This window comes from Danio aesculapii, chromosome 17, assembly GCF_903798145.1.
Source record: "Danio aesculapii chromosome 17, fDanAes4.1, whole genome shotgun sequence".
Classification (NCBI taxonomy): Eukaryota; Metazoa; Chordata; class Actinopteri; order Cypriniformes; family Danionidae; genus Danio; species Danio aesculapii.
In genome coordinates, this window is record NC_079451.1 from 35,768,500 (window position 1) to 35,792,870 (window position 24,371).

Genomic DNA, 24,371 nt, shown 5'->3' on the forward strand with positions numbered 1-24,371 from the left:
CCCCCTGTGCCAATTCATTTTGTTACACATAACTTACTTTGTAAACTAGTTTTGTTTTCTTTGTATATATGGATTTATTTGGTTGTCACCAACATCTGATAAAATTTCATGTCAACAGCACCTTTAGTTATATGTTTTCTGGGAAAAATGGTGACGTAATTAGTACTTATTTTCCCACTGTATACACTGAAAAAAAATTATTCAAAGATGATTCCTTTGATTTACTCAATTTTTTTACATTAAGTGGTTGTAAACAATTTATTTGTGTTGAATTTAAACAAACAAATTAAGTTGAATATTGATCAATTTATTTTGTTTGTTTAAATTTAACACAAATAAATTGTTTGCAACAGTTTTGCATGCAACACTTTTTTTCAGTGTACAAGGTATGAAAAAGTATGTGGATTGATGAATTTTATGGTCAAATAATTATCAGAAACTTCCAAATGAAATATTTTTGCTCAGTTTGGTTCATTGCAAAGTTTATTTACCTCCTCAGAATCAACATATTAGTCCATATTCGTACAATATAATCCACACAATCTGGATCTATAAAATATAATAGTTAAAGAAAAGAATGCAAAGTTTTGTATTTGTATTTTGAGACATTACAACTATTCCGTCATATGTCAGGCAACAAGTTCAAAAATGTACGAGGCAAAAACAGTCATGAAACATATGTACGGATGATTTGTTTATAGAAAACAGATTGCGTTTTCATTTCATGCTGACTTAAAACATTGGTGTCTCTGAAGAAGTAGCGGTCCACCCACAGGAGCGAAGCGTTTCTCTCTGTGTTTCAAGGTGTTGAGTTTTTTCACAGGGCATATAATGCTCTCAGTACCAACGTACGCGTGTATGTGTGTATACCCGTGTTTGGTTGAAAAATGTGTTCCCTGAAGAAAGTGCTGTGTTTGGGTAGACTGCATCCACCATCATAAGCTGCCAAGCCTTTGGCTATGTAATGTTTCATCCTTTTCTACTAAGTGCGTCTTCAAAGAGAGTCGGGTTTAGCAGCGTGCAGGGAGGGAGAAAAAGAGTGGGAAAGAAAATAATGCGGTGATGGAAATGAAAAAGCACACACACACATAGGTGTTCACATCTTTCGGCAGCTGCTGGCATCGCGGCGACGAAGCCATTGTTGCTTAGGAGGAGAGACAGAACAACAAAGGCAGTGCTATCAGGAGCTCCCACGTTCTGCCTTCTCTGGCCTGCTCTCTGCCTCGTTCTCAGGCAGCTAATGCGATAAGAGGCACGTGCTAAAGCGCGTGGCTAGCCGAGAGAGCAAAACAAAGAAAGAAAGAGTGGGAGATGGAAAGGGCACTGTTAGAAAAGCTCGTTTCCCTCTTTGAGCTCAACCTGCTTGGACGAGGCCTCCAGAGTCCGCCGTCTCTTTGTACTTCCAGTATTAAACTGCACTGCGGATACCTGCAACACTGATGATAACCGGAGCATTTTGATGCTTTCTGGAGATCTATGGGTGCTTTGTTTTTCTTTGTGTCGAATTCGCTTTGATTGAGGATACTTGGACATTTGTTTACACCGGCGCTCTCTTAGCATGTAGGTGTTGTCAAATATATCAAATATGTAATATATAAATATATATACCTGCTGCTGGGCTGTGTCACTCACTCAGCCACACTGTGATTCAGGGGACATTAAAAAAAAAAAAAATTATGAAACTATTTTTATTTACTAATAATTTTGCAGTTGATGCTGCAGGTTCAATAACTCAATCCACATTTCTGGTTTCAGTTTAAAGATCAAACTCAAGATACAGTTTGTGGGTTTTTACTTCTGTCAGTGTGCAAATGCTGAGTTCTTTTTTATATCCTCGTCTGCTTCAGTGGTTACGATAACATAGTCTTTAAAACCTAAATCTCATCTTTAAAACAAGCTCGAAAGTGAAAGTAGACATATATTGTGGTAGTCATGCATTCTTCAACAACAACAGACAAAATTACTGTTAGACCTGCCTGAAAAATTTTACGTGCACTGTAAAACGTTTCACATTGGTTCAGCTTACAAACTCAAGTTCATCAGCCGCCTTGAAAATGTGATTCAACTCAACTTAGAGAGATTCTTTGTTTTCAGTGTTAAATATTATGATGTTAAATATTATGATGTTAAATATTATGTTAAATATTGTGAAACTCAACATCTTAAGTTGAAACAAAGAATCTATCTAAGTTGAATTGACTCACATTTCCAAGGAACTTAAGTTTGTAAGTTGAACCAATGTGAAACGTTTTACAGTGCTTCTATATATTATTTAGTTATTTTTATTTGCTTTGTTGGGTTTAATTTGCTTATTTGTAAGCAAATAATTGCTCCAATAATGGTTTATATACTCAAAAATGCTTTATATAAGTGTAAAGGCTGATTCTCTCTAAAACTAAATTGACAATGGAATTAAGAGTTTTTAAATTAATTAGATTGTTGCATGGTTCATAATCACGAAAACAACATATTTCTTTTACTCCTTTTTTTATTTACTTCTATTTTGATTGGCCACAGCATTCCCTAGTCATGATTACCACAATGATATTGTTCCCTTACTATGTACGTGGGACTCATCATTACTTTGGGAACATAGAAGGAAAACTTTGGGAAACACGGATTATAAATGTATTTAGTTGCCTCCCAAAGAGACATGGGGTCTGTTTGAATGTATTGTATTGTGTAAATGTATTAGTTTAACATGTATAACATGTACTGCTTAATATAGTTGTTTAAGGAGATCAGAGCAGAGCTCATTAATATGCACAACCCTTCCAAATATGGTCAAAACTGAGTTTCCCATTCTATTCATAACTCAATCATAATTTTTTGTGGTTATAAATAAGCAAATAAAACCTTTTCTGGTGAGGTTTTGAACAAACCTAGGTCACATATTAGATGTAGATATCAGAAAACAATATGTTGATAACAATATCAATGCAATCTATGGCACCTCTAATTTTAGATTTTAAGTGAAATTGCAAATGGTTTTGAGCAATGACTTACAGTATTTTAAGGTATTGAATCAAAATTTGCATTTCCAGTATTTAGAGAAACGCTGCTTGGACATCTATTTACGGCACCCCTCTTAGAGCATGTGGGTTTCGGGAAATCTCCTGTGCCTTAACTCTGTTTATTTGTGTGCTTCTATCTGTGAGGTTGTGAAGGCCTGACTTGGTTGTTGAGTGTGAGCTGTACACTCATGGGGTGAAATGGACTATGAATCATATATGTTAGCCAACCTCTTTGTGTGTGTGTGTGCGGTATTGATGCTGCACATGACAGTCTCTTATGGGCCAGATAAAGGTCATGAAACCTTAAGGATGTGTGGTTTTCGTCTTTGGGAAGTCAGGACACCAGTGAGGTGCATTCATACCCGGACAAGAGAAGCCAAACAGAGAAATAGAGAGAGCAAGAGGCACTGCCCGAAGTGAATTTCTTTGAATTGCAATTCATTCATTTATTTTCTCATCATTTGTATTCAAACTCTCAAGGCGTGCAGCCAATTAAGTGCAAATTCCAATGTAAGGACACAATTAAAAGAAGATAAATTCTTCAGTCACCCCCTTGATGATTGAGGGAACATATGACCTTCTTCACGCTGTAATAGACTTCTGCTTATTATGTTTCAATTGGGAAAATGTTTCATACTTTCCTGAAACCATAGGAACACTAAAGTTCAATCAGCATGGCATGACATGGCTAGAAAAAATGCCTGAATGGACTTTACGAGAGATTTTAGTCTCAAACATTGTTGTGAATATAATGCTCATTGTCGTTCCATCCCCTGAAAGCCTGTATCCATGGATGTGCGTTCCCAGGCGTTTATATCTCCAACATCAAGGCGTTTATCTCCAATCAGAGTCCCTGTGAGCAGCTCCATTTGGTTAATTGGACAATGATTCAAAGCAAGCAATGTGGAGAGATCAGATATCTCATCCTGGATGAGGTCAGTCGCGTGGCATCTGAACTACACAAACTCTCAAACCGCAAACCCCCTGATCAAAGTTAAACTTTTGGGCAAATTGAGGGAATACAAGAGGGATAAAAGGAAATACGAGAGAAAGAGAGAGAGAGTTATGTGTAATTAGAGTCATAAATAGCAAACCACTCAAATAATACCCTCACAGAGACCAGAGGGACTCGACCAACGGCTGGCACTGATCGTAAAGTTCAAGAACTTCTCCTGTGATAGCTATATCATGTTCCTACCAGCGGTGTACAGTAAAGAGGCTGTTGCGATGACAACAAGGTGGCAACACTTATTCAGCAGACCAAGCAGGGAGAATAACAAGAATTTATTGAACATTAAGGAGGAAGGCTTTGGAGAGTATAACCATTAGGCGGCGACAATATGTGTCATGGTGCACAAAACAACACATTAGATGATGAGACAGCCCAGCATATACCCCCTATGTGGTATAAAGTTATTTATACGCTTGCAAATCCAATATAGTCCACTCAAACAACCAACATGAAAATGCAATATGGACTGTGTATATATATATATATATATATATATATATATATAGTTTTCTTTTCTTATGCCAAAGGGAAATAAATATAAAAATATTTTAACCTATTACCAGCGCTGGCTTAATGCCACTTACTAAAGTGTGGAGCAAATTGGATAATTTGTCATAATATAACCTTAGGAAATCTCAGTGAGTGGGACTCTAAACACAAAAGTAGAAGTAATGGCCAATTATCCCAGTGAACAGTCAGTGTCAGACAGCTGGGGAACACAGGAAATGGTAACAGTGAGGGTTGTGCAGCTTTACTGCTGTGGCTTGGCTGCATATTTCTTTTCCATTGTTTTCTATGGACTTTGAAAGCCACATTATGTTATAAATGAAAAATTGCAACTTCCGAGGAGATTACCAACCGGTCTTTCCCCACACTAAAATACAATTTCTTTGCTTGTTTAGTGTACCACCCGCAGTTTAGACAGAAAAACAGCAGCTTTAAAGTGTCCACTTTAACCGAAGGATAATTTGTATTCATTTATTTATTTATTTATCTTTCTCACGAACTAAATCTGTAAACATTTACTCAACCTCATGTTATTCTAAACCTGGTCTGTTTGCCAAGATTTTCACATTCATAGACAAAACAATCCATGGTCTAGCGCAAATGATAAAAAAAGAAAAAAATCCAGTGTTGAATGACATCACAATTGTATTTCCTTGTGGGACATTTAGGCAGTGGTAGAAATAGTACTGAAAAGCATGCTCAGGTAAAAGTAAAAGTACCATTACTTGCCAAAAAATGTAGTAGAATGATATCTGTTCTAAATAATACTCAAAGTGCGAGAGAAAAAGTAGCCCTTCGAAAAATACTTAAGAGTACTGACAAGTGAGTATTACGCTGTGAAAATGATTCCACCTTACATCATGCAAATTAAAAAGGTAGATCCTTGGCATTTTCTTTTAAGGGTGTTTCTAAATGCAAGTTAAATGACTTGCCATTCATGGATGATGCATTTAAAATGTGAGATCAATTCAATGTCACATTAAAGGTTCAAGAAACCCTCGAATCCTTTTAAAAAAATATTTTAATAGATTTTTGTGTGTTAAGCATCAATTAAGACAGTGTTAGCATCTGTCAGCTTTAATTGGATAATTTGAAGCTTTTGTCTGCTAATTTCATCTTCTAGATTTAAAATCATTTTTGGGGCAGGATCAAAATCTGTGACGTAGTCCACCAACTATGAACCACCAACTATTCCGGCATATGTTTTACGCAGAAGGGGCTGGTTGCAGTTAAATCGTAGTCTATTTGTGACTTAAAAAGACACTAAGTTACAACTTACACATTACTAAATATTTTTGTGTTGTACCACTGAGCTTAGTTTAAACATTACGCTACATTCCAACTAAACATTCACGTCAGCCTCCTCCCATGTACAATGGTAGAAAAGAGATGACAGTGAGATTGGTTTACATTGAGGAGCTTGAGATCATAATGAAGAAATATCTCTCTCTACTCACAGTCATATTTTCCTCCCAATTCTTGCATTTTTTTCGATATGTGAAAGAAAACTTTCAATTTTATCAAGGAGAGTTTTGTGTTAATTGTATCCATCATTGAAAATTAGAATTTTTTCACTACAGTTTTTCTTCCTGCTCTTTTTTTCTTTAATATGTAGGATACATTTTTTTTTTTTAATCGAATTTAATGTTTTTATAACTTTATTTGTAGTCACGGTTCACGATGCAGGTGTGTGTGTGTGTGTGTGTGTGTTGTCGATTATTAGTAGGGATGTCCAGATATGATTATGTGATTGGAAATCAGGCCTAATCACGCGGTTTAAGACTCAGACGTTACCTCCCGATCAGGACTCGAATATATATATATATATATATATATATATATATATATATACATATACTGTATATATAGTCATTATTTTTTAACCCATCTATAGTTATGCGGTGGCACAGAGTAAGACCTCTATCTTGACTTCACACAGAAACAGCAACAAGTGCGGCATGACATCACTTTGTTGCAGAGACACTATTGGTTAAATGCCGGCAAAGTAGAACACGGAAGCAGCTTGAAGTGGAAAGTGCGAGTATGTATACGGTCTGGAGGTATTATAAAATTGATGACAACATTGCCGTAGCAAATTGTGAGATATGTTAACTTGGGATTGCCTGCTAAGTATTTTAAGTTGAAGTTCTATTTGTTATTATATTCGATTTTTTTTTATATTTAATGTTGCACTAAAGTCCAAAAGTGAAGAATTTATGTATTTATTAGTTGATTGTTCAAGCTACCTCACAGAAAGGCTTTGTTTGTTAACAGATTTTTTTAATGTTAAAATAAGGTGAGTTAAATAAAAAATAAGGAACATCCTGGATCTGTTTCTTTGCTCTTCTTTATTTACTTTTTATGTATTATAGAAGTATCAGATCAGATTCCGGTATCGGTAGATACTCAAATTCAAATGACTCGGACTTGGACTCGAGGGTAAAAAAACTTGATCAAGACATTCCTAGTTATCAGTGACTGACTATAGTTTAATGTACTGTAAAAATGTAATTTGTCATTTCATTTGCATAGGATAGTTTATATATATATATATATATATATATATATATATATATATATATATATATATATATATATATATATATATATATATATATATAGATGCATTTGTTGCAGAATTTTAAAGTAGTTTAACGTTTTAAATGCTTGTTATATGATATTACGTCATTCAATGCAACTACGCATGACTTTATGGAGAGCTTACAACCTACTTACTATGATTTGCCTTAAGAAAATGTGGTTCAACCAAGGTGAGAATATATTTATAGACAAACTAGCTAGTAGTTACTAAGACCCTAGTGTGGACATTATGTTCCAGCTTAAGAAAGAACTTGCAAACAGCTGGTGTAATCCTACCCAGATACCCTTCCAGCTGCAACCCAGTACTGGGAAACGCCCATACTCTTCACACACACTCCTACACTATTGCCAATTTAGTTGATCCATTTCACTTACAGTGCATGTCTTTGGACTGTGGGGGAAACTGAAGGAAACCCACACGAACACAGAGAGAGCATGCAAATTTTACAGAGAAATGCCAACTGGCCCAGCCGGGACTCGAACCAGTGACCTTCTTGCTGTGAGGCAACAATGTTAACCACTGAGCCACCGTGCCGCCCCCACTTTATACCTATAAATCTTTATTTATTTTATATTATATAACGTAAAGACACATGTGAAAAACATGTTTGATTATTTACACACTAGCAAAGACTATAAAAGCAAAGACTATAAAAGTACCAATTTTTTAAATCTTGCACTGAAAACTGTTTGAATTTAAGTGAGGACATGATGACACAATATTGATATTTAAGTGAGCTATTTCTTTAGTAACAGGAATGGCTAGCCAATAAATCAAATGAAAACATCACCACACATGCTCAATGCCATCAACTCTGTGGATCAAATGCTACGGAGGCTATCAGTACTCAAGAATCGCGCTTAAAGCCAAGTCATCAGTCATTCTCTGTAATTACGATGCTTCTCATTTGTCTTCTCTTTTGTGTGGCAAACACTTAGAGATTATTCACAGTAGATGAGCACATTCTGCTTAAAGGATGTTCTCCATCCCTCTGAAAAGCCAGGCATGAAATACAGCCTGACAAGAATTTGGCAGAAACATTCAGAGTTGTCAATGCCGAGCGTGACGTCATCATTCCAGGAGAAGCATTGGGTTTCTGCTCACATTTTCGGCATACGCGATGAGACCAAGGTAGCTTTGAAATGTGTAACACGATTCCCCTGCCCACAGGACATTTGCACAATGGATGGCTTCTCCGCATGTGTTTGCCGAATGGAAGTCATTCATAAAGCTTGCCACATTACGAATACATTTCCTAATCTTCTAGCTCTAGTGAATAGGGAATCAATATGCTGTGTGCTGTAATGATTATCCTTCTGTGCTTGTCGAGTTTGCATGTCACTGAAACAATCCATGAGCAAACATTGAGATTTTTTTCTCTTCTCATGTGTCGTTATCGTTGTCAATTATAAATTTCCTGGAGGCTGAAATGCCAAATATTGGCTCTTATATTTCAGAGCAATATGCTGTCGAATGAGGTAAGCGCTCAGTGATTGGCACGGCTCCTGCACAGCGTTTATGTAGTTAACAAAAAAATCTGTTAATCTCCCAAAGCAACTGTCTGATTTTTGCACAGATGAAGAGGAATGATGTGCAACTGAATGCAGACGGCTGTAAATTTGGGCTGTGATATCAGAGAGGCTGCGGCGGATGCCAGATATTCATAGCGCTGTGATATATTTTCTGGCCTTTTGTTGAGAGGGCACAGGGAATGAGAGAGAGAATGGGATTTGGAAATGTAACAAGCCAGATTTGATCGCACACCCACAAAAGCACTTGATATGTGGACAAGTGTGCTAAGCGATATGCTGTGGTTCCAATTGATGTGCTGTTTGCTAAAAATGTACTTCTGAATATATATAGAATATATCACGAAATCCAGTCCTAAAATGATATTATTGGAATTAGCTGCAAAGTACAAATGGTACAAAACATGACAACCTGTCAGAATTAAAGTTCAGCTGAACTTGAAGCCGTTGTGACTGCAGTATTTTACTATTGTGTGAATGAATTAACTTCTCAAGGAAAAAATAATAGTATAAATTACTTTAGTAATTATATGAATAAACCATTTTTTAAGGAATTACACAATTATTCTTCAGCGTTTAATTTTAGCAGTAATAACATGGAATTTGAGAGAATAGTTTAAATTCAATTCAGGGTTCCTAAATTAATGTCATTTTTGCTTAATCTGTAATAAATTGCTTGTTAAATTTAATAAGATTGATGATTTTAGCTAATTGAACATTTTTAAAGATACATAGCTTTTAATGAATGTGTTTAATTTATTTAAAATTGAAAATATAGACACATAAATAATTTTTTAAAATATTATTAAAAAAGACACTGGTTAACATTGCTGTATCACTGTCTCTCCACTCCACTAATAGCTGGAGTGTGGTGAGCGCACTGGCGCCGTTGTCCTGTGGCTGCCGTCGCACCACCCAAGTGGATGCTGCACACTGGTGGTGGTGTGGAGAGACTCCACTCATGATTGTGAAGCGCTTTGGGTGTATGGCCATACACAATAAATGCACTATATAAATACACATTACTTACATACTTACTTAAAAAGTCCCTATTACGGGTTTTTGAAAATGACCTTCCATGCCGTGTAACACAGCACTAAGTGAATAGCACTCATCCAGCTGAGTTTTAAATCTGAAAGTGCACCGTGTTTAAAACTATTCATTCTTTAACAAAATAGTCGTCTCAGAGTCGAATAAATGAATTGTGTTGGGTTTGGATCTTTTGCCTGAACGCATTGACTTCAATACAGGTACATCACCAAATATGAAGTGCCAGATCCAGAAAAACATCAACGCGCCTTTCCCTTCAGACACTAGCAGAGCGCAGGGGATCACGGGACTGATCATGACACGGAGATGATAATCACTGAGAGATGGAGATTCAGCTGTGGGGAATAAAGGCTTAAAGTTCATTTTCATAACCATACCACAGTATAGCCAACTGTGTGCTGTTTGTTCCTGTCACTTTTCTGATCTTTGATACAACAACCTACGCTGCAATGCGGGAAATGCCAGCCATTTGTTATTAAGGGAAGGACCAGCAGAGACAATTATGTATGGGACTTTGTCAGACTTTGACAGGCACTTTGTCAGTAACTGTTACAGTTCATTTGGACCAGTTTCTTCTTCCACTGGATCATGACATGGAAGTGTAATTAAAATTGTTGCCTCATTTTGTGTAGTTTGTAAAATATGTTTAATTGTGTGTTGTAACTTGTAATCGCTCCATGCGGCTTGTAATCATGTATCTATTATAGATCAGTGCTTGTATTGTATCTCTCAGGTTAAATCTTTATGGGGCTATTCACATATTTCGTCCAAAACCACATTAAAACGTGACGCGTGCTTCTTCCTTTATCGATTTAAATGCGTTTCTGAACTCGTGATCCTCTGCCATTTGTCTTTGCTATGGCCGCTATCAGCTGTTCCTCACACACAGTGCGGTCATTTTTCTAAATAGTTCAGTTTTTGCCACTGTGTGGATTAATACTGAATGTTTGTCGTTGTTATCACTTGGGGTTAAGTTCTACTTCATAACCATGGTGGGCGTTTCTCTCTGTCTCACGCTGAACCCAGTCGACCAATCACAACAGCCTAGGTCATCGGACCAATCAGCGCAGATAAGCTTCACACTAAGGAAGGGTTTGGGAACAAATGAATCTCTGAACAAATCATATGGGAGTCGTTGGGATAAATAGGTAAAAATAAATGCATATTATAAGACAATAAAAGGGTTCTTTGACCTTGTATGCATATTAGCCTGTTGTTGGAGGCCCATAAAACCAAAATATGACCTTTTATAATGTATAATAGGGGCACTTTAAATGATAAATGTGAAACCAGAGTTTATTTGGGGTGGAGTGGTTTCTTTGTTTGACCAATGAAAGTCAAATTGTATTTGTTTACTATTGCTAGTGTTGAGAAATTAGCATTCACGTGAAAAAGAAATGCTTCAAATTAGAGGGCAGACATTACATCAATAAAGTTAATGAGGTTTTGTGTACAACCCTTTTGTTAACCCTCCTACGCTCTTACATGAGAAGAAAAACTAGACAGTTATTGAGCAAGACATTTTTTTTTCCCTTCTAATTGTTTTCTCATTTCTCTTCCCATCTCTAGCATTCACGATTTGCATTTTTATTTGCTCTTGTTGTGTTGATGAGACTTTTATCTTTTTATTCTGGTGATTTCGGTTGGCAGTAACGTCTCACTCCTGAGTACTGGTCCTCACAGTAATGATTACCTCTATTGAATTTTGCTCTCTGGGGAAAGATGAGACTGCCAAGCAGAGCAACCCCTCCTCATGATTGAACCAAACAGACTTCTCTCGAGTAGGTAAACATGCTCAGAATAAGTTTTGGTGCAATGGTTGGGAAAATTATGGGGGGGTTTTAGAAAAGAGATCTATCAAAATGCCAGTTTAGCGTATTCCCTCTTTTTAGCGCCACATTGTGCTGTGAGGTCTTTGATTGTGCTCCGCAGTTAAATCTGCCCATCTGTCTCGCTCCTCCATCTCTGAAGCATTTACAGAAACATTCGCAGACAGTCGTATCACACTTGAACTCGAAAATGAAAGAATATGAATGTTATTCATGCCGTTTCCCAAGTGCCCCGCAGGCAGAAATGGGTTTATTCAAGCCACATATCTTCTGTGGGTTTCACACTGTGAATCTGTGAGCATAACTTCTCATTTGCTAGTTAAATTAAAAACCCAATCCAAACTGAAAGCTCACAAGTTACTGAATCAGTTGAGTGCACGACATATGTCTGGTCTCACTGTTGTTGTAATCGAATTACAAATCTTGTGAATTAGTGCTGTGCAATATATCGTTTAAACATTGACATCACAACTTGCCCATCTACAATATTCAGTGAGCAAATGTCTAAAGAACAATAAAAAACATGTTTAAAAACACATCAAAAATTAAAACAGGCTACTTTGATGTCAAAACAGCACATGTACTATGATGTGTGAAAAGCTTAGGTGCTGGCTCCAAACAGTGCAAAATACAATGACAGTGCAAAATACAACAACATACTCCCAAAAAACAAGACAATAGACAGTTGGCAATTTTGACAGGAATATGTAGAAGACAATGAATAGGTGTATAAAAAGTTTGACTGTTGGTGGTAAATTATTGTAGGCAATATTGTTTTAAGAACTTATTGGTTAACATCTTGATGGGATGCAGTGAGGTGTATGGAAGAGTTTGTGTGAGGTGTGTCAAGTGTTCATTAGCCTGATAGTCTGTGTAAGAAAATACTGAACGTTAGCCAGCAGAATGGTGAGGAGTGGAGGTTGAAACGGCATCTAAGTCTGACGAGGATGCCGGCTTTCTTTCCTCTTTTCCGGCTACGTTTCCGTCATCACCTCGGTTGTGTGACCATGCAGACAAAGGGCTCTAATGCTGTGTTTGTAAACAAAGTGTCGTTAAGAACTCAAAGTCCGGTCATCGATGTGCAACGAGGGAACCAATTTCCCGAAGTGTGTGTCTGTCGTAGATGATAAGCGTGTTCACATCCAGCACAAAAACCAACAAAATTACAAGTAAAACACACAAAACACAATAAAATTTGGTGGGAGCTCGCAACACAGTGGCCATGCTTGGCGCCATCTTCGATTACTAAAAATTGAAATTGGGTTTTTGACATCATGGTAGTTTACATGGATTGAAGGCATACAAAATGCAAGGTAAAATTTGGAATTGAAGCTTTCAGATTGGGTGACACAGTGGCTCAGTGATTATCACTGTTGCCTCACAGCAAGAAAGTTGCTGGTTCGAGTCCCGGTTGGACCAGTTGGCGTTTCTGTGTGGAGTTTGCATGTTCTCCCTGTGTTTGCATGGGTTTCCTCCTGGTGCTTCAGTTTCCCCCACAGTCCAAAGACATGTGGTATAGGTGAAATGAATAAACTAAATTGTTCGTAGTGTATGTGTGTGAATGTGAGAGTGTAGCGGGTGTTTCCCAGTTCTGGGTTGCAGCGGTTCATTCCACTTTTGCGACCCCTGATAAAGGGACTAAGCAATTCAATTGGAAGGGTATTTCAGAAATTATTGCTCTAACTGAGGCCCCATTTACACTAACATGTTTTAGTTTTAAAGCGCATAAGTTTTGCTGCGTTTATGCCTTCTGTCCACACTTCCTCAGAGTTTTCGAACCCCAAAAACGGATCGTTTTGGAAACGCTGAAGAGGCCATTTTGGTTTTAAAACGCTGCTGCTCTGTGTCAGTGTAGATGGGGGAAAACGGAGACATCTGAAAATGTAGGCGTGGCTGGAGACATTTGCCAATCTAATTGGAGCTTTTTCTCAATATTAAGTACTCAAAGTTCAGTTTTGCATCCTTTTCTCGTAATCAGAGACTTCGCAAGTTTGATATGGAAAATAAACTCCTGAGGACACCTCGGGTAAATCTTCAAAGGGAACAGTGTAAGCTATTTTATAACGTCATTCACATCACCCTGGCTACGTTGTTTCACTATCTTAACAATAAAATGAAAACATGATATAAGGAACTGCTTATTTTCATTTTGATATTAACAACTGTACAGACACCAAAAATGTTGAGGCGTCATGTAGCTACATATTTATATGAGTGTCATCTTTACTGTATGCATATTTATAACAGAACGGAGCCTATAACATAACTGCCTCCTTTCATTTTCATATGAATAACACCCTTTTTCTATTGCTGAATATCAGTTTTAATAATCAGTAATGGCAATCAAAGTATATACAGTACAATATGGGAAATAAAGCAAGCAATCACTCAATGTGCAGAATCAGTTTACGTGATTACATAAATTAATATATTAACACGTTACCTGAGAACAAGTAGCTAATAGATTCAAAAGACTGACGAGTTGTTAGATAGAGACACGGAGAATTAAATATCACGTTTAACAACTATAGTGAAAAGAGATCCAGCTGTAGATCCTTGATGAATTGTCTGACGGATGCTGCTCTCACCTGGGGAGGTGCCCGCAGAGCACCCACTGACTGCCTGGAGCTCAGACGTCCGCATATACTGCAGCGCATGAGTGTGTGTGTGGTCATGTGATGTGTGTTTTTAGTGAAGTAGTGACGATGGAGATCTTTTCAGAAACATTGGATAAAACGCCAGTGTGGATGCGGTGCGTTTTCATTCAAAAATGTTGTTTTAAAATTAAAACAAATTAGTGTAAACGGGGCTTGAGATGACTGACCGTGCAAATGTTGTACAATTTTGTAAACATGGTACACGCTGGGTAGTCATGATATAGGATGTTCAAAGTCATGATTATAATTAATAAGGCACAACAATTTGTGGAGACATTGAAAATTTTAACCATGAAAGAGCAAACGTTTATCATTTACAGTGTTTTTAAGTGTAAGCATTTAATTAATTAATTAATTCATTCATTCATTCATTCATTCATTCATTTTCCTTTGGCTTAGTCCCTTTATTTATCAGGGGTTGCCACAGTGGAATGAACACCCAACTTATCCAGCATATGTTTTATGCAGTGGATGCCCTTCCAGCCGCAACACAGTACTGGGAAACACCCATACACACTTGCATTCACACACATACACTAAGGCCAATTTAGATTATTCACTTGACCACATGTCTTTGGACTGTGGAGGAAACCAGAGCACCTGGAGGAAAGCCATATGAACAAGGGGAGAACATGCAAACTCCACACAAAAATGCCAACTGACTCGCCTGGGGCTCGAACCAGCAACCTTCTAGCTGTGAGGCGACAGTGCTAGCTACTGAGCCACTGTGCTGCCCCTGTAAGCATTTCAAATTAGTTAATTTTTGCTAGTTATCTTTGCTCTATTTTATTTTTTCCATGCTTGTAATTTTTTATACTTCATTACTCCACTATAAAATCGCCTCAATCATTCTAAAATTGTTAATTCTTTCCAAATTGACCTGTTTAAGTCATCTGGAGAAATTGTATTCATATCTCAATATGTGATCAGAGAAAAATCAAACTATCACCATGTCAGATTTTTTCCAAATATCCATTTAAAATGCGTGTCTAGAACTTCACACTGAAGTTTCGGGCAGACAGGACTCCTACCTGCTCGCTTTTCTAATCGCCTTCTTATCTAAGAAGCTCAGAAGCAATTGCTGAGCTGATAGACTTTAAACCTCCTGACGCTCGCCGTGAGAGCGGCTCCATACTGTTGACTCTTGGGATCAATCTAGCACAGTGCCTGACTGCTTAAAATACTCCATTTCAGGTATTACATTTCTGTGTGTACAGGCAAGCAATTTTGGCACGTGCATATAATGTCAGGCTGAAAAGAAGAACCTGGGATGTACATGATCAAATTGAGCTTTCCAACGCTCTCATCTTACAGTCAAATTTGGTGGGAATGAAGCTCGGCAGCGCTATTTCCATTTCACACTTATGGAATATCAATAGGACAGGTGCGGATGAATCACGTATTTCATTTTCACTTACATTATGATCGTATGGGTGATGGTGCGACAGGTCTTTGAACTCGCTCCTTGCATGCCTGACACGTGGATGAAGCACCGTTCTTGTGTCGGTCTCGCCACATCGTCTGGTAACAGTCTTGTTGCAGTTTTAATGCAGCAGTTGAAGGCTGTGTTCTTCGCTACCTGACACACTGCATGGAGATCTTCATTGCATGTGTATTATATAGTGTCTCAAAGAGAAATGCCTTCATTGCTGATTGCCATTTACAATAACTGTATCAAAGCTGAGATAATTCACTTAATGAGGAGAATATATTAAGCAGTGGTCTGTCTGAAAGTGTTTAACATTCAGTATTTAGTCTTTTATTTACTATGGTCTTTTCAAAAAACAAAGAAAAAATGTATGTTATTACTTAGTGATTCAGTAAAACCCATTCTTTTATTTTAAATTTTTTTTATTTTAAAAGGCCTAATTACTTTTTTTCTTTCCTGAATTAATCCACTTTTTTTTAATTGCTATAGTGAATGGATAAAAGACTTATTCTTAACATGGTCACAGTTCTTGAATAAATTACAAATGTCAAATAAATTGGTAGAGTGTTTGAATCAAGAACTCATTCATAAAACTGGTCTCTTCACTTATTTTGTTCTTGAATGAATCACAATTTTTGAATGAATCTGTAAAGTATTGAATCAAATACTCAATCATAAGGAAAGCCTCTTTACTTTATTCATTCCTGAATGAATTAACATTTTAATGAATTGCTTCAGTGAATGATTTAAAGACTCATATATAAAATGGTCACTTTACTTATTTGTAGAATGAATCAGCATTTTGTGAATGAACCAGTTGAGTGGTCGAATCAAAAACTCATTTATAAAGATGATCTCTTCACTTATTGCATTAATAAATGAATCACAATTTTTGACAGAATTAGTTAAGCGATTGAATCTAGTAATCGTTCATATGGATGGCCTCCGTAATTCCTGAATAAATTAGCATTTTTAATGAATCACTTCACTTGAATGAATTAAAGACTCATTCTTAACATGAAATCTTCACTTACTTTGTTCCTGAATGAATCAGCATTTTGTGAATGAATCATTGAGTAATTGCATCAAGAACTCATTCATAAAGATGATCTCTTCACTTATTTCATTACTGAATAAATCACAATTTTTGAACGAATCAGTTAAGTGATTGAATCAAATACTCATTTATAAGGAAAGCCTCTTCACTTTGTTCGTTCCTGAATTAATTAGCATTTTTAGTGATTCGCTTCAGTGAATGATTGAAAGAGTCATTTATAACAATGGTCACTTCACTTTTTTGTTCTTGAAAGAATCAGCATTTTGTGAATTAATATGTTGAGGTATTGAATCAAGAACTCATTCACTCACTTATTTCATTACTGAATGAATCACAGTTTTTGAATAAATCAGTTAAGTGATTGAATCAAATACTCATTAATTAGAAAGTCCTCTTCACTTTGTTCATTCCTGAATGAATTAGCATTTTTAGTGATTCGCTTCAGTGAATGATTGAAAGACTCATTTATAACACGGTCACTTCACTTTTTTGTTCTTAAAAGAATCACCATTTTCTGAATGAATCTGTTGAGTGATTGAATCAAGAATTCATTCATAAAGATGATCTCGTCACTTATTTTGTTATAGAATGAATCACAATTTTTTGAATGAATCAGTTAAGTGATTGAATCAAATACTCATTTATTAGGAAGTTCTCTTCACTTTGTTCACTCCTGAACGAATTAGCATTTTTAGTGATTTGCTTCAGTGAATGATTGAAAGACTCATTTATAACATGGTCACTTCACTTTTTTGTTCTTGAAAGAATCACCATTTTGTGAGTGAATCTGTTGAGTGATTGAATCAAGAATTAATTCATAAAGATGATCTCTTTACTTATTTTGTTTTATTAAATGAATCACACATTTTGAATGAATCAGTTAAGTGATTGAATCAAATACTCATTCATAAGGAAGGCCTCTTTACTTTGTTTGTTCCTGAATGAAGAAGTATTTTTCAATGAATCACTTCAGTAAATGAATTAAAGACTCATTCTTAACATGATCTCTTCACTTACTTTGTTCCTGAATGAATCAGCCTTTTGTGAATGAATTTGTCCAGTAATTGAATCAAGAGCTCATTCATGAATATGGTCTCTTCTCTTTTTTGTTCTTGTATTATTATATGTTTTTTATTATTTAATCGGTTGAGTGATTGAATCTCAACCACTCATTCAAAAGGATAACCTCTACACTTCCATCATTCTTAAATGAATAATCATTTTTAATGAATCGCTTCAGTGAATGAATTAAAGACTCATTTTTAATATGGCCACTTCACTTCCTTTGTTTGTGAATGAATCAGCATGTTTGATGAATCAGTTGAGTGAAGGTTTAAATAGTAATAAAATAAATAAAATGGTCATTGGTTTGTTCTAAAATGACTCGGGTTATTCGAACAAATTGCCTGAATAAATGAAGTAATCAATAACAAATGTTTTACAGTTATTTAACTTTAAACATTAATTTAAATCTCACTATAATTAATTGTACATTCACATAAATATAATATGTTTCATAGTTAATTAAATTTGCTTTTTTATATTTCATGAGTAATATTTTATTTTATTCTTGAAAATTATTATTATTTTTATATGAACTTATTTACTATATATATATATATATATATATATATATATATATATATATATATATATATATATATATATATATATATATATATATATATATATATATATATATATATATATATTTTATTTGTTGTTTAAAAAGTAATCACCTCTATTATTAATGCTTAAATATACCAGGATTCTGTACTATACTTCACAATTCTTTATTCAACTATAAAAATAATTGCATTGTTTAAACGCAAGGTCTTCATTAATTTTAATGTTATGGATTTTGAACCCAGAGAATTATTTGAATTATGACTGCAAAATGTGACATTTAAAGTTTGCTTAATATTTAATTTGCACTACTTTCAGTGTACTGACCTGCAGTGTTGATTGTGGCAAAATATTGTATTAAATATTGCTTTCCAGACTTTTTCTGCAACTTGAAAGGTTTCAGTAACATTTACATCAGCTATACAGGCATAAATACACATATCACAGTTGCAAAGCATTATTATCTCCTGCTTTTCCAGAAATGTGTTGTTATTCTGCTACCTTAAAAGGTTTCAGTAACATATTCACATCAGGTACAGAATACAAACATAAATACACATATCGCATTGCAATATACGTACATTTCATGAAAGGTCTGGCTTTTTTCTGTTAAGATAATTGACTGGGTATTGATGATTCACTCTGTGTATTCTAGGTCAGAGAAAAACTATCCATTAAGGTAGAATACCCTCCATTTGAAGAAATACCGCCCTTTTGCTTAATGGAAAATTTTAACCAAGGCAACCATTAGTGCTCGAAACCTTAAAATAAAACCCTCAGGCTTTGAGACATACATTGTAAGCGTCTCAATAAGTCGTTTTTTTTTTCCTGCTTGTGGGTTCTGTCCTCATTTGAATGCTTATCAGGTTAAGATTCACATTAGCCGGGTTGTTTGAAGCTGCCAGCTAATTTATTAAAGAACATCCTCCATTCCGCAGGCAGACGCTGCTTTTGAGTAAACCGTTGACACTGCTTCCTCCTCATGAAAATGTTCCGCTGCATTTCCCCTTTTTACGTCTTAATCTGAAATGCATGATGAGAAATATCGGCGAGCTCATCAAAATGCAGAAAGAACGGCACACTTAGGTTTCTTAATTGTTTTAAAAGCCTCACAGTCATTACATGTCTGACATAACAGCGCAAGTCTAAAGCACCTCCAAATCATTCAAGAAAATAACCTTTAAGTGCTTTCTGAGTAAAAAATGCAATACCAACAGAATCCGTTCCTCTGCTTATGATATTAAATGCATTATGAATAATTTTCATTCAAACACAGACAAATATAAGTGCAAATGAGGCTCGGTTCAATCTTGTCCATGAGCGCCTATGGCGACAGAACGTCTCCAGCTGTGACTCCATCTGAAAATCATATCTCTGTATTTTAGGGATGAAGTGTGATATGTGATATGCATCTCTATATTTTATGCATTTTATTATTTGCATTTAATCAGATTTTGGTTTAATATATGTATTTGTTCACAACTTGCCCAATGTTGTCCAGTGAAATAATTCATATAGGCTATGAAAGCAAATATTTTGAATATTGAATACACATTTTGTGCAATAACTGATTAAAATGACAGGATCTACTAACATTGTAACATTACTACTGTATATAAAAAGTAACAAACCAAAAAAAAAACGTTTGATTATCTCATTACTATACTATTATAAAATCACTTGTAGGTTTAAAAGTATGCATATGACACCATGGGCTCTATTTTAATGATCTAGACACAAAGTCTTAAGCGCATGGCACAAAAGCAATAAGGGCACGTTCGAATCCTTTTTTGCTATTTTAAACGCAGACACATGGTCTAACAGGGTTGTGCTTATTATCTTAATGAGATATGGGTGTGCTTTGAGCATAACGTGCATAAAGCTAATCCGAGTATAAATTCCCATTCCCTTTAAGAGTAAGTTGCGTCATGCCATCGCACATTTGCTATTTATATTTGAAAGTGAAAAAACTGACCATCTGCAGCGTGGATAAAGGATGAGCCTTCTCCGTTTGGCCTCTTTACACTCTCTTTATTTTACTTTTACTCTTCACTTTACTCCTTTACTTTCATGGATAACGAAACTCACTCCACTGAAGACGTCCATTAGTCTACATATTTCATTGTTTCAGGACTGTTTCTAAATTCAGTTCTAATTTCCAGCAATTGATTAAATGAATAACAATAATACGTGTGGTCAAAAAACTGTGTTTTATCCAAACACATGTCCTATTTTTATGCCCCATATGGGCCCCCCGACATGAAGAAGGCATGGAGGTAGTGGTTTTTATATTTATGTAGAAAATAATAATTTTTGTAACAGTTTAATTCTTGAATTTTTTTTGTTCATATGTAAAGGTATTTTGTGTATATCTGTACATCCTGTTTGTATTAACCAAGATATGCATTTGGCGCACAACCAACGTTCTCTGTGCTGCACTTTAGACCAGCTATTCATTGGTCAATGGCGCGGTCTATTTTAGTTTCTCAAAATAGCAATGCGCTAGCAAAGCACCTTAACACACCTCCTTATAGACCGGCACATCCATGAGATCACAAAGTGACGTAAATGGATTTGCTATTTAAACATCTTGGTGCAAAATTGGTGAAATTTACAGTTGCGCTGGTCTTTAAATAGCTAAAAAATCGTGTCAAACATATCTTGTGCCTTGTGCCTGTATGATGAGGCCCAATAATTGGCCAACAAATATAATTGAAAAAACATTTTACTGTACTGTATAAGAGCAGCACACTAGCACTTTTTTTTTTTGTTTGACATCAGAGTTCAGTTAATTTGGCTAGTGTAAACACTATTTTCTGAACTTGGTTGCGTATGTGCAACTTAACTCTAACTCTGTTATAGTTTACTTAAAATGTGCATGCAATTGCACAAAATCGCATACTGTAAGAGAGCCTCTATAATAACTTATTAATTGGTTGAATAGTGTATTTTTGCATTTGCTCACTTATCTGACATTCATAACTGATGCGCTGCAATCAGAAAGAATATAAAAAAGACCCTCTTCTTATTCATTTGAAATATTGTATTTACTGTTCTCTGTTGGCACAAGTTACATTTTCAAAGTTCACCAGCTTTTTTGCGTCTCCTCCCACTTTACTGTTACCTAGCAACATCTGTCATAGTAATGATGCAAATATACAAGGGATTAAAACAAAATAAAAAAAAAAAAACATGTGAACACAGTCCAGCGGGTGCAGGGCAAGAAGGGGTTAACCAAACTTGAGTATGAACCAATCAACTGAACCCAATGTGAAAGCACCCTAAGTGAGTCAGAATTACTGCACTCCTGTGTTATTGCACTCGGCCAGTTTGGTTCTGTATTTCATCATGTTTAGCAGAAACTCCCATGCAGAAGGCTCATGTACCCCTGAAAGTAAATGGGAATAGCCTATCGGCATGGCTTTCTAATATTTAAAAATGGAGAATATACCTGTGAAATGTAAGTTAAAAGGAAAACACCCCTTAACAAACAAATTAACTCATAAGTAGTTGGCACCAATAGCCTTGTGGGCAATAAGGGGACATTTACAGTAGTATCATTACAAGTTTGAATCCCATCTCACAGATCTTTCTTAATCCGATCCCCCATCTCTCTCGTGCTCTCTCTCTCTCTCTCTCTCTCTCTCTCTCTCTCTCTCTCTCTCTCTCTCTCTCTCTCTCTCTCTCTCTCTCCCTCTCTCTCTCTCTCTCTCTCTCTCTCTCTCTCTCTCCAACTTAGGTTTTTCAAAAACAAAAAACAGACAAGAAAAAACCTGCTTATGCAATCTCTTAAACAACAGCGTATGTATCAGAGCATCTGGCGAGGCAAACCACTTCAAACATTACATGAACTATATCTTACGAGCTATTTCAAAGCTTTTAAGTTATCTATAAAGATATAAAACATCAGTCATGTTTAAGGCACATTGGATTATGCACTCCGCAGCAGCTCACACTCTGTCCTTCACTATTTTTTCTGACGCACTCATATCAAACTAATGTAAATTGATTTAAACAAAATTCCCTCATGCCGTTTTGTTTATATAAAAAAGAACTATACTGTATAATATATAAACTCGATAAACCCACTGAGCGTTATCTTTGACACTATTGGTGCGATCCGTCAGAGTATGCTTCTCATATAACTCCAGATTCATAACTTCTTGATGCATCTGCCACATCTTGCATATACATTACATGCTGCTGCCCCGCTGTCCTGCCAAGCTGTCATGGGAAAGATTCACTGAAGTCAGCGACTCAAATTGAGAATGAGAGCCGTAAAGGGACCGCGAGATGGAGGGGGCTGATATATATTGTGTGAGTGCATGATCCGCTCCAGGGCCAGATGTTCCACTTGACAGGCCCCTCGAGTGGAGGGCACTTCTGCCAGCTGTCTGCCTTTCTAGTGCACATGCAGCCATTTGTTGGAAAAGCAAGGGGAAAATCAACAGAATGGATTTGCACCGCGATCCCTCTGTTGCTACTGTTGTCCAAAACAAATAATCTTGTAGAATTGCAGTTTACCCAATAATGCTTTTGTTTGCCGTGACAGCATCCTTTGAGTTTGGGAATGCGGCGGTCAGATCGGAGAGAGTTATTGCCCTACCTTTATTCTTTTCGCGTTTACCTTTTTTCCTCTTATAATACATGATAATAGCAGAATTCATTCATCAAAGGCTCCTGCTGTTATTCCCTGGAAAGAGTTATATTTAACTTGGATAGGTCACAGCATTTTCCAGCAGGCTCTGCTGAGAATATGAGCCTGAAGAATTATGACTTTTCTGACCCAGGTGTGGGCATTATTCATGCTTAAGATCCGATCGCTAGTGTGAAGAGAAGGCTGCTAAGAACAGCCGCTGACAACTTAAAAATGTCAGGACTTTTCTCTGAGTCTTTGGCCTAGTTGTGGAAACTTGAAGCGGACATTTTAGTGGCATGTCATTGGTTCTTGTAGAGTACTACCAGTGTTTCAGGTGTGACAGTGTGCGGGTTTGTTCTGGTTTGGCTGCTACATTTGGACATGGGGAAGTGAATTGTACAGTAGGTGACACTTCAAAATGACCATTAACACCACTATTAAGGTGGCGGTATTAAGAGATTAAGAAAGTGTTTTTAGGTGTAACAGCAGTTTGTCAGTAAATCAGGTAGTGATGATTTTGTTCGCTTTAACTCATTGGATGGAAATGGTGCTCGTCTTTTATGCAATATTCCAGTTTTGCACATAAATTTAATGCGCATCCTTGGATGGAAACATTGCTATTAAATGATCGAAAGAACAAGAAAGAAAAATAAAAGAATAGTATTTATTTTTATCTGAAATATGTTATTTATTAGTAAATCAAATGTTAATGTAATAATAATTATAATGCATTCTTGTATTATAAAAAAAATACAAAAATAAATTAAACAATGACTGTAAAATCTGACTTGAAAACATTTACAAGTGACTAGAAAATATTTTCAAAGCTGCATAAAATGTTACTTTTGATCACTTACTGTGCTATATCCATAGTCATTTTATAAACAAAAATGTATTAAATTTGGATCTATTAAAAAGTTTTATCAGACCTTTATAGAATTACATTTTTTTTAAATTTAGCATACAAATAAATTCACTAAAATAAGAGAAAGTAAATTTTCAAAAAATCCTTATTTTATTTGAGTTTTTTTTAGTTTTTCACATATACCAAACTATACACACAAACAGATTTGCTTTTATGTTTGTTTGTTTTTTTTAGAAACAATGTATATTTATCAGGCTCAAACTTTTTCTTAACTGTTTTGTTACACATTAATTGTTACTTTTAATTTCTTAAATTTCTTGATTTTCTTTGGCGCACAGTTCAATAAAAAAAGCATTCGTTCATTTAGACTCAATACTGTAACACAATCTAATCTTTGCTTTCTACTTTTTCCTCCAGCTGGAACAACATATATCTTCGGTAAAGGAGGAGGCCTGATATCCTTTAACTGGCCCGCCAACGAGCGTCCAAGCACCCGTACGGACAGGCTGACGGTGGGCTTCAGCACGTCCCTCAAGGATGGCATCCTGATCCGCA

The 24,371-nt window shown here is 35.9% G+C and overlaps 1 protein-coding gene across 11 annotated transcripts in view; it reads left to right on the forward strand.

Moving 5' to 3' along the window:
- The window catches only part of nrxn3a (neurexin 3a), a 584,854-nt gene that overhangs the window by 413,999 nt on the left and 146,484 nt on the right, over nucleotides 1-24,371 (forward strand). For all 11 annotated transcript variants that reach the window (XR_008839269.1, XR_008839270.1, XM_056477510.1 and 8 more), the window contains one exon: nucleotides 24,234-24,371. This exon is cut by the window's right edge and continues 44 nt beyond it. Coding sequence is in view for 9 of the 11 variants with exons in the window: in XM_056477510.1 (XP_056333485.1) it covers nucleotides 24,234-24,371 (138 nt within the window). In the remaining 2 variants the exon portion in view is untranslated. The remainder of the gene's footprint in view (nucleotides 1-24,233) is intronic.